We start from the raw sequence: 12,038 nt of genomic DNA on the forward strand, positions 1-12,038 counted from the left end.
TGCTGTTGCCTACGAAGCATTCTGGCTTCCAGAGTGTTCTCGTTGACGCGCTGATCTGCCACTTTCACACGTGCAGCATCCAATTTTTCAGCATACCAATGAGAATTATACCCACAAATAGGTCCTAGGGTACCCATAATCAATAATAATGATTATGTATATTCATGCAATGCAATGCAATTTGTACGATAGTAGAACTAGTATTCACGGTTTCTAGGCATATTTTTTACACTAGTTGGTTGAAGCTTTTAATTTTTTCTGATTATGGATTCAATCTTGAACTACACATCTTGAAAGTAAATTATTATTGCTGAGATCGTCGTAAATCGGTTTAAAAGCTTTTAAAACATCAGAAGGTGAGGGAGAATAATCTTGAGTATCAGTATATCGAGCTCTCCACTTGCGTGAGCGCGCTGGTAATAGTCTAATAACTCAAAAACTAATCATCGGATCAACTTGAAATTTTCAGAGAACATTTTCAAGTTCTTAATGAAATTTCAATACTTAATGAAAATGCAAAAAAATAAAAAACGATTTTTCAAAAATTCCAAGTACCCCTAACCCCTTAATACGCTCTCCTTCGAATCACATTTGATTCGAGAATCCGATGTATGATCCGAAGGGCCACAGAAGTCGAAAAGATCGTGGCGGAATCTTCGAAGTTTACCAAGACATCGAGGTTCAGAAAATTTACCATGTGATTTATATTCAGAACCATATGCAGAGTATGAAGATGATGGAAGGTCGAACTACCTGCCATACAGTGGATCTGCCGACGAAACTGTCATTTATTCTAATTTAATTAACCAGTTATTAATATAACTGGTATAATAATAATAATAACCAATTATTTGATTGACCAGTACCACAACACTGCTATAATCTGCTTTCCCACCATATGTTTATAACGTGTTTCCCTGTATTTTTTTAAACTGTGAGGTCAACACTGGGCAGGGAGTGTGTGGGTAATCAAGCAGGCTAGGCACCGTGGAGAAACAATATTAACTTGTCATTTTCATTTCATAAAATTTTGTAATTAATAAATTGTTTATATTTTCATCCAATGGTTTATATATATTTATATCCATAACTTTTCCCACAAATATATCAAGTAATGGCCCGCTCCACTACACGACGCGCACGGCGAATCCTGTTTTTGACATGCGCGAGGTTTGCTTTTGCTTGCAATAATTTAGTCTGCGCACATTTCGAACAGATTCGCCGTACGGATTCGTGCAATGGAGCGGGCCATAATGTATATTATATTCAATTTTTCTCTACGATCTTAATATCACGTAAAGGAATTAATACTGTCACAGTAGATAGTAATAATCATATTTAGTCTGAAACTGCTTAAATGTAGTTTCAAAAGTTTTATTTATGCAGGTTACCGTAATATACAACCGTTTTCTTCGAAAAATGTCTTGTCATATCAAAATTTGAATAATAATCTATATATGTATATCTATTTATATTGCTTTAATGTGTGATCGATTTAAATGAATTTGTTCAATAACTTTTGATCGATAAGGTGGAATTCTGTAAGTCAGATGTCAAATAAAGTTTTGCTCAGGCATTTGAAATTATTTGCTTGTTTAAATTAATAGTACGTATGGTCATTAGAATACTAAAAATCTTGATGATTGAATAATGAACCTAATTTTTGTTAGCAAAATAAGTGTAGTTTGAACCCGTATTAACATAAACCATAGCATTGTTTCTTTCAGTAGAAGTATACAACTTTCTTAAAATGAATTAAGTCGACAAAGGTGGCCGCCCAGCTCGATTTGAATCGTGCGTGTCGCGCCTTAATTCTAGTCGCACATGGCAACACCAATTTATGCAACACGTTGATAAAAATTGTAGCAGCACGCGAAGTTCTCGTCGCTCTTCCTTTCCCCTTTCGCCCCACATTTACATTATAAGTAAGACAGTTGAGATATATAACTAACCTGTGAAAAGGTAAGCTGATATTACGACGGAATTAATCAATCAAAAGCGTTGTTATTAATATTGAGTTTGATTTTTTTGTTTTTTCATTGTGCTAAATTCATTTCATCCTTGACGCAGATCGTCGGCTTTGGGGCAGCCAGCACGTAGGTTTCTGACTCATTTCAGTTTGGTCATTTCTGATTGGCATACATCATTGTTCTGCAACTGTTTTTATAAGTTTTTACACATCTTCCAAATCCTGTGCAGTTTTTTTTATTTGGGACCACAGTATATAAGTAAGCTTTATTATTTAATTTATGATTTTATTTAGGATTCTACGTATTTTCTTTTCCTTTAGCCATTGACCTTTCTTTGGCGTTTGCACATTTCCACGTCGTTAATGAATTAAATTTGGGATATTTTAGTTTGAAAATGTGCTAATCAATTGTTTTTTTGTTCGCAGCAAGTTATTGTATGAGTCAGAAAACCGAAAAACCAGTACTATCAGGTCAGCGCATCAAGACCAGAAAAAGAGGTTAGTTTTTATAAAATGGCATTTGGAAAATTTATAGAACGCATTGTTTGTATTTTTTGTTTCAAGTACGACTATGATCATTTATTTGACATTTTATACTCATGCATCTTACACAAGATTAAAAAAATGTCGCAATTTTGTAAATAATAATTAGTCATACAATTATTTTAAACATAAAATTATGCTACATTTTTCATGATTGTGCAATTTTTTTTACATGGTTTTTTAGTATTCTCTTTAATTCAATGTATGTATTTTATTATTTGTTTTACTTTCAATTTCTATACATTGTAAGCATTAATAATAACTTGGGGCATATATTCCACGGAAACTAATCGCAGAAATTTAATCATTTTTATGATGCCAGGGTAAAATTTTGTGCAGTTCTTAACCAGAAATGTTGATGCCCATTCAACAATGTATTTTAAATAGTAATCTGTTTATAATTTTTTACAAGGAAATTTGTCTCAAAAGCTTTAAACATATTTTTATTATTGATGCGAGGTTAATTGTAAAATTTCGTGAACAAAAATATTATCTACAGTTGAAAAAAACTAAATGTTCTTGAAATGTATGCATAAATGTTTAATTCTCTATTAATTTTTTATTACCACTGTCTTCATAAATCATACTTGAGGCATTTTAACTAAACTCAAACATCATTTGCTTTATCCTCAATATTTTATCACAATAAAATTGATCAACATTAAATACTCCCTTTTAATGGTTACATTTCAATTCATGTAGATGAAAAAGAGAAGTATGATCCAAGTGGATTCCGTGACGCAGTTATCTCAGGTCTCGAACGTGCTGGCAACGATCTCGACGCAGTTAACAAATTCCTTGACACAGCAGGCTCTAAGCTTGATTATCGCAGATACGGAGAAGCACTGTTCGATATTCTTATAGCTGGTGGATTGTTAGGTACTATAATTCATGATAACACCTGTTATTATATTTATGAACCTAAAGTTGTTTCATTACCAGTATTAAATTGATCAATGTTTAAAGGATATATTGAAGCAAAATAAATTCACCTTACAACATATTTTAATTGTAAGAGTTAAAAAATTTAGTAGTTTTCTAGCAATATTTTAAGAAAACTTGCTATTGTTTTTCACATGTTGCATATTTATCTCATTAATAAAAGTACGTAATGATACTAAATTCTGAGCTACTGAAGAATTGTTTACCTTAATTACCTTGAAGGTCAAGTTCATTTTCAAGTTCCTCTCAATATAAATTTGTTGTGTAAATATTTATCATTTTGCTGAAAATATAAAAAAATTAAGACTTAATTACATTGTATGAAAACAAATACTCAAAAATTAAAAACATAATCATTAGCATGCATATAATTATAAATACATCCATAATGTTTGCTTTATCATGATTTTCTTGATCACGATTATTAAACAATTGTGGTATATTATATAAAGCACACACACTGGCTTTACATTCAAATGCGAATATAGAGTTAACGAGCTGTGGTACATTCAAAATTTAATAAAAAAAAAATTGAATTATCTTTGAATATTTGACAATTTGACATTTTTTGTCGTTTGTAGTGTACTAAGTTTAAATTTGAGGATAGTTAAGAAACAGAATTTATTTATTTCAATGAGTTTTAATGATAATTTTATATTAATTTAGTGCCGGGTGGTTCAATAGCACAAGATGGAGAAAAGCCCCAAACCAGTAGTTGTGTCTTCACAGCTTCTGAGGATATGGAGTCAATGCGAAACCAGGAGCAGGTTTGTAGAATAATCTCAAACTGACAAAACAAATTGTTTTAGTTCTGAACAGTTACAAGTGTTTTTTTTTTTAATTTTATTGTTTTGCTTTGTTTTTTTAATTCACTAAAAAAAGTAATTGTTTATAAAATTATACAACTGAAACAATAAAAAAAGTAAACAAAATCTAATCTTAATTAATATTGCCATTGAATTAGTAATGAAATTCTTAAAATATCATTTAATAAACATTTTAAAATACAAATTTGAAAAATAACATTGTTATAAATGCACGAAACTAACTGACTATAAACTATTCATTGAACTTTTTTTTGTTAATACAACGTAATTTTAATAAACATTGCAGATATTTTTACTTTATTAAATTGAAATTTACTATTCTAATCAATGTAAATAGTTCAATGAACTTTTATTCGTAATACTAATACACATTACATTATAGTTATGAATATTATTTCTATAACACAATGGTATATAAAACAGGGCCCAAACACTAGCCAATTTTAGTTGAAAAGTTAATGAGATATTTTGTCACTTTTAAATTGGAAAGTTAATAAGAGATCCTTACATTGTAACTTTCAAGTTACACAGCTACTGAAACAAAAATAACTAAATAAAATAAATAATTAATTAATAAATTTTTTTTACAGGTTTTCGTGAAATTAATGCGTCGCTATAAGTACCTTGAGAAGATGTTTGAGGAGGAAATGAAAAAGGTCCTCGTCTTCATTAAAGGTTTTAATCCAACTGAGCGAATAAAGCTTGCGCGCATGACCGCTTTATGGATTGGTGAGTTTGTCATTACAAGTTTTAAGTGTTTTCATACATCATAAAATTCAGCACTTAATTATATTATTAATTTAGGAAATGGTTCCGTTCCACCCTCCATACTCCTGGTGCTTATCAATGAACATCTTGTGAAAGACGGTATTGCTTTAGATTTCTTAGTTGAAGTGTTTGTAACATTTAAACAAGAAAAGGGATTGTCGAGTTTAATGGCAGCACTCAAAAAGGGATCTATTGAGGGAAGGTTAGTAAACCATTACAAAAAAAATTATATATATACATATATATATATATATATATATATATATATATATATATATATATATATATATATCTATCGAAAAACTCCTGATTCGAATCAGAAAAAACCCTGATTTGAATCATAGTTTATATCAACTCGAATCAAGTATATATATGGACAAAAAAAACATGGGTGTGTTTAGTAAAAGTGATCCAAATTTATAATCAAAATTGTTAGTTTAACCAATACAACTGACAAGGTAGAAATTGTAAACATAAATTACTATCAAAAAGTATATTCTGAAAATAATTAAAAATGATATAATTTTGAGGACGGTTGAAACATATCTTCAAATTAATTTACAACAAAAGATTACCAAACAATTGTGCATCACTAAAAGCATATAAAATAATATTTGGAATCATGACCCGATTGTTTTACTATATAATTAGTGAAGGATCAGCATTTCATTTCATCAGAGCTAAAAGTTAATTTCATTAATATGAATTTGCTATTACTTACATAATCAGAAGTTAACATATCATTTACTGGCTTTCTGGTGTTTAGTAATTGTTTCAAAAGGAGAATTATATTGGAAGATTCCCAAAACTCGTTTCATAATTTTGAGTGGTTTATTCTGTTAACATTTAAAATCTAAAACACTTAATTATTATCAAAATTGGGTATTGATAGTTTACTCTGTAAAATAAAACACGCAAGAACGAAGATGTGTTGTATCTGTTTTGAAGTTGCTCATACGGTTAACTCATATCGCTTGAAGTCATATCAAATCTTTCACTAAAAAAGATTTTATCAAAAAAGTTTATACATTTCTTTTGTTTTAATCTACCATCTTCTGCTTTGTTTCTTGACAAATGTCCTGAAGATGGAATGTACCTAGTTCTGAAATGCCGACAGTAGATAAATAGTTTTTTCATAAACTTTTGTTTTTATTACTTTTTGGATTCTTTGTTCAAAGCTCTACAATATATATATGTATATATATATATATATATATATATATATATATATTTTGAGTTTAATATTCGGGCGTAACATCAATAAAAATAGTATGAGTTTTTTTTAAAAAATTTATTTATTTAAAATCCATACGTTTCGGCTAGCATCTTAGCCATCATTCAGTGGTAATCAAGTTAACTATAAAAATTGAAACTAAATAAATTATATGAAAGGAAATTTCATGGAAAAACAATAATAATAATAATAGTAATAAAACACAAATTAGGATACAAAATTGTGTTTTATTACTATTATTATTATTATTGTTTTTCCATGAAATTTCCTTTCATATAATTTATTTAGTTTCAATTTTTATAGTTAACTTGATTACCACTGAATGATGGCTAAGATGCTAGCCGAAACGTATGGATTTTAAATAAATAATTTTTTTAAAAAAACTCATACTATTTTTATCGATGTTACGCCCGAATATTAAACTCAAATTAAACATATATATCAACATCAAATTCAAGACTATTCAAAAAAAAAAAATATATATATATATATATATATATATATATATAGTTTTATTGAAAAAAAAACTCAATAAGCTCATACTAATTTTGAATATTTTGATGCATTTTTAAAAATATTTTTCTGATTAAATAATATATTTCTTTAAATGTTGAAAAAATGAAATGATGACCAAATGATATATATTAATAAAAATATTATTTAATCAGAAAAATATTTTTATAAATGCATCAAAATTAGTATGAGCTTATTGAGTTTTTTTTTAATAAAACTGAATTTTGAACTTTTTTTGCAGTTTTTGAGAAATAAATTTGTTATCTAATTTATTAGATTGCAATTAACATTTCTAATCAATGTCTAAAAATTTAATGATTTTTGTTTGTAAAATCACTTATTTTAAGTGCATAAATCTCCATTGTGGTTCCAATCTGAAAATTATAAGAATTATTTCTATAATTATAACACAATGGTATATCAAACTCGGCAAACACACTGGCATTTCAATTTTTATTCATTGAAAAGTTAACGAGATTTGCTACATTTATATTTGAAAGTTAATTTGAATTTTCAAAATTACCTTATACATTGTCTTTTAATCAGGATGTGTTATTTTCTTTAGGCTAATGGAATTTGTACCACCCAACAAGCGCACTGAGGAATACTTTAAGTCCCTATTCTCTGAACGGGGCTTAACTGATATTGTTCGCTTGCATAAAGCTCAAGCTTCCCAGGAAGCTAAGCGAGATCTGCAAGAAGTTCTTCTTGATGATCTCGGTGACAATAAACCAATCAAGGATATGATTGTTGATATAAAAGAATTTGCTTCTAAAACCGAAATTCCTGAACATGAAATTATTGCATTGGTAAGGGGGAAATAATTTTTAGTTTAGATGGTTTTATGTATTGAAAATTGTTTACTAAATTTTTATCAAATTTGGATTCTCAATGCATTATGATTAAAAAATTAATTATAACTCAATTTTTATATCGCTTAATATTTTTGTATTGGTAGTTGTGTAATTTAACAGTATTAATGCATTGCTCTGTTTCTCATTCTTTCATTTTTATAAAATATTTTGCAATTACAAAAATAACAATGTTATTTATCTTAAATTTTAACTTGTTTATATATTTATATATATATATATATATATATATATATATATTTCATTTAAATTATTAATAATTGTGTAATTCAATGGGCTCTTAATATTGTGGTTTCTAACCTGTGGGGCAGGGCCCCTCAAGGAGGGGGCTCGAGGCTATTGAAATTTGGCCATACAGCTGCTTTTGAAATACTATTTCCAAAAAACAAACCAAATGATATATTATTAAAAAAAAAATAATTAGGGGCATGATTATTAAACAATATCCTTCCAAAAAAAATGGAGGACTTTGATGCAAAAAGGTTGGAAGCCATTTCCTTTAATGCATTACTGATTCTCATTCTTTTATTTTTACAAAATATTTCATAATTTGCAAATTGCAGTGTAATTTAACTAGTTTTTTATTTGTGTCCTTCAACAGTATGTATTTCTTTTTCTTAGATATGGAGCACTGTAATGACAATGGCTGAATGGAACAAGAAAGAAGAATTAGTAGCAGAGCAAGCGTTAAAACATCTAAAAAGTTACACTGCCTTATTCGAAGCATTCAGCTCTTCAACAAGAGCTCAACTCGCTTTGGTTTTGAAAGTGCAAGAGTTCTGTTATGAAAACATGAACTTCATGAAAGCTTTTCATAAAATAGTACTCTTGTTCTACAAAAGTAAGTTACTAACATATTTATATAATGTATAAATACTTCTACACTAATTAGTGTAGAAAATTAAATTAGATATTCGCATTTAGGATGCGTCTGTTAATCATGTGATTTATTTTCAAAGATCTTTGGACCTTTTTTTCCTCTTAGTGATCCGTTGATTTTTTAATTTTTTTAAATATTAGGTAATTTTTTTTTTAAATAGGTAAAAAGTACATGTGATATCTTACAAGACTTTCCCCACATATTTTATTTTTTCAAGCACTCTCCCTGTTTGAGCTCCCTTAGCAATATATGATCAGATGAATCTTTCCACGATTTTGATATAACTTTTATTTAAGAATTGAGCTTACTAATTTATATTTATTGATGAATTAAGAACGATTTTTATGCATAGCATTATCATTTTAATATTCTATGTTTATATTATTAATTTTTGTTTTATGAGATTACTAGACAAAGAATAAATCCTTTGTCTAGTAATTATATTTGAAACTCCAAATTTCTGAAATAAAATGAATAAAACTGTATACATACAAACTCCAAGTCCTAATTAGTCACTCTTTATTAGTGACATTAAAAAAAAACTTTGAAATAATGAATATTTTCAAATTTTACTTTAAAAAAATTGAAAAAAAATATATTATTGCAAGTTGAATAAATTCATGTTTTTACCTCAGTGAATTTTTATATATTATAAACTAAAATGTAAAATTTTAGTAATGTAAGGTAAGACTGGATTTTTTACATAGTCTTTTAATACTTATTTATTCTCAATTTAAATGATTTATGCATAAAATCTCACTTAGTAATTTAATTTCTAGCTGATGTTGTATCTGAGGAAGTCATTTTGAGATGGTACCGGGAAGCTCATTCTGTTAAAGGCAAAATGCACTTCCTGGAACAAATGAAAAAGTTTGTGGAGTGGTTACAAAATGCTGAAGAAGGTAATTGTTAATAATTTTAATTGAGTTACTTAAATTAATTTATAATAATTATTATAATTTATAATAATTAATTATTAATATTATTATAATTTATAATAATTAATTTATAATATAAATTAATTTTTAGAATCTGAATCTGAAGAAGAGGAGGATTGAATGCAACAATTTCTAATGTTGCCTGCTGGAATACATGTAATATGATAAAATAACTAACGGTGGTTTGTATAAAGGAACTTTTAAGCACACACAACTTGTCCATAATTATTTAAAAACCGAAAATTAATCCATGTGTAAATCATTCATTTTTACAGTATATATTCATGTATTTATAAATGCTATATTATTTTACAATAAATATTGAAACTGTTAATTATTTGTTCTCATTCTAATAAATCATTTTTAATTCATGCGATATGCATTATTACTTAATTGGTAATAAGTTCTATTTACTGTTGTTCGTAATATTAGTAGACTTTACTTACAGCAAATGAAAACCTTACAGAAAAACATTTTGTTATTTGTGGAAAAGTGATTAGATATCTGCTTGGATCAGAAGCAGATATTTGACACTTTCTTTACAATGTTAAAATATGTATATATTTTAAACTATAAATAATTCTAACTAATTTATCAAATACAATATATTTGAATACACATTTTATTGGGCATGCTTTCAACCAACGACAAACATTGCACTCATATTTATACATAACATGTTATAAAATGTGACTATTTTATAAACTAAACTAGACTAGTTTATATATAATATATACTATAAACTAATATAATATAATGACTTGTTTATTTACATACACACACTCACACTTTTTTGTTACCAATTCATGCTTGCATGAAGAATATCTCTGAACTACTTCAAATTTTTTTTTAAATAATTGTTAGTGCTCTTTTACTGTAAAATAATTTTAGCTGAAGGATGAGGCCACCACCATTTGAAATGTTTTATTTCGATTACTTGGCGAAAATTAATCGAATTTATTTCGAAGTTGAACAAAAAGCCTCAAAATATATTCATTGATTGATCACACGAGGCTTTTCCACCAGGAGAGAAGCCTGGTGTGTTTGGCATGTATTACTGCTGGACATTGATTTTGAAGATAGTTTGTGTATGAAATATTTTTTTCAGATGATGAAAGGTATGTAGATAGAAACAAAAAAACTTTTTGATCAAGCATCCTTTCATAAGATGTTACTAAAATATTAAAAAAATTTAATAGACTTCCATACGTATGTTGACTTCCAGTATAAAACTACAAAAAAATTAGTTTGCAATGCAAGTAATAGTAGTAGTAACAAACTTTGCATGGTATGATCACAAAATTAGTACAGAAGACGGACTGATTTTTGTTTTGCTCATTTATAAATTAAAGAAACAAAATTATGAAAATACTTTAAATTTCAGCTTGATAAAATGCCATTTATTTACGTTCATACGTTTAGTTGCTTACCATTGAGGCGCCTGAAGACTTTAAATTTGTATTATGTATTTATACGGTATTATATACATTTATAAACTTCATACTTTTTTATTCGACGTTGCAATAAACTCTTAAAATATTCGAAATAAAAAACTAATAATAATTAAGAATTTATTATGTAGGTTTAGACATTGTATGTGGCATCATTCAGCAAGTTAACAAATCCAATACAGGAAAATTTCAAATATAATAAACTGTGACGCGGCGCTTAGGTGCTTCGATATTTCGTCTCTAAAACTTGTAAAAAAGAAGATCCAGATTTACAAAAAAATACAAAATATAACTAGATGATATTGGTATTTTGCCTTGAGGCAAGTTACACGAACTTCCCGATATGTGTAAATAATCTACCTAATCAATAAAAAATAAATTAATTTATGAGTGATTGAAAGTATTCCGGGTGGATTTATCACTCATAATGGAAAACGAACGAACACGTTAACTCGAAGTATTTTCTAAAAGCAAATTTTCAAAAATCAATAACTTTTATAATTGAACCAGTTTCTGTAGGACTTTAACGGTTTAGTATGATCATTAAGACCAAGTACTCAATCCTTATACCCAGTGGCCAGTAAATGGTCTAATTTTAATTTTAACAAACGTCAAAAAAACTACTCATTTTCTCAAACTTTGATGAATTTTTAAAATTAAACTACGGCTTACATTTTTTTCAACAGTTAATTACAAGAAAACGGTTCGGTAGATTTTCACCTAAAACTATATCAGTATCATTCTCAACTAATATCTTTCGAAGATTTTTGATTTTTTAAAATCGATTCAGTAGTATGAACTTAAATGTGAACGAAAACTTTAACACTTTTCCAAATTACAATGAAACGGCTCGGCCGATCGTCGCACATAACTTAGAAACAATAGTCCTTGTCGAATGGCTTTTAAATGTTTGAAATTGTTGTTTTTGAGAGCATGAGGCATGATGCCATGCAACACTAGTTGTTTGATTAATTGTGATTAATTTTGTTTTTAAGTGAATATTCGTATAAATCGTTAAAGAATGAAACGTGCAACAGTACCTTTGATACTTGCATAGTTACAATTATTATTAAACATTAATCAAATATGATTCACGAAATT

General features: G+C 27.7%; 1 protein-coding gene across 1 annotated transcript; it reads left to right on the plus strand.

The window, feature by feature from the left end:
• Positions 1 to 1,848: 1,848 nt before the first annotated feature.
• On the plus strand, positions 1,849 to 9,733 carry LOC113371342 (protein krasavietz-like). The gene is made up of 11 exons (XM_026611971.1): positions 1,849 to 1,962; positions 2,071 to 2,228; positions 2,396 to 2,467; positions 3,215 to 3,391; positions 4,121 to 4,221; positions 4,872 to 5,010; positions 5,086 to 5,251; positions 7,362 to 7,605; positions 8,290 to 8,509; positions 9,328 to 9,450; positions 9,578 to 9,733. Exons 3-11 carry the CDS (start codon positions 2,407 to 2,409, stop codon positions 9,604 to 9,606), a joined length of 1,260 nt encoding a protein of 419 aa, XP_026467756.1. The 5' UTR covers positions 1,849 to 1,962; positions 2,071 to 2,228; positions 2,396 to 2,406; the 3' UTR covers positions 9,607 to 9,733.
• The last annotated feature ends 2,305 nt before the right edge of the window (positions 9,734 to 12,038 follow it).

This window comes from Ctenocephalides felis, unplaced genomic scaffold (genome assembly GCF_003426905.1).
Source record: "Ctenocephalides felis isolate EL2017-DRISC unplaced genomic scaffold, ASM342690v1 CF-g0.4_SCAFFOLD_00845, whole genome shotgun sequence".
Lineage (NCBI taxonomy): Eukaryota > Metazoa > Arthropoda > Insecta > Siphonaptera > Pulicidae > Ctenocephalides > Ctenocephalides felis.

Excerpts from the sequence above, each read along its gene's own strand:
- LOC113371342 (XM_026611971.1), top strand. The coding sequence starts at position 2,407 with ATGAGTCAGAAAACCGAAAAACCAGTACTATCAGGTCAGCGCATCAAG. Across the intron at positions 3,392-4,120 it reads TATAGCTGGTGGATTGTTAG|TGCCGGGTGGTTCAATAGCA; the intron begins GTACTATAATTC and ends ATATTAATTTAG. Across the intron at positions 9,451-9,577 it reads GTTACAAAATGCTGAAGAAG|AATCTGAATCTGAAGAAGAG; the intron begins GTAATTGTTAAT and ends ATTAATTTTTAG.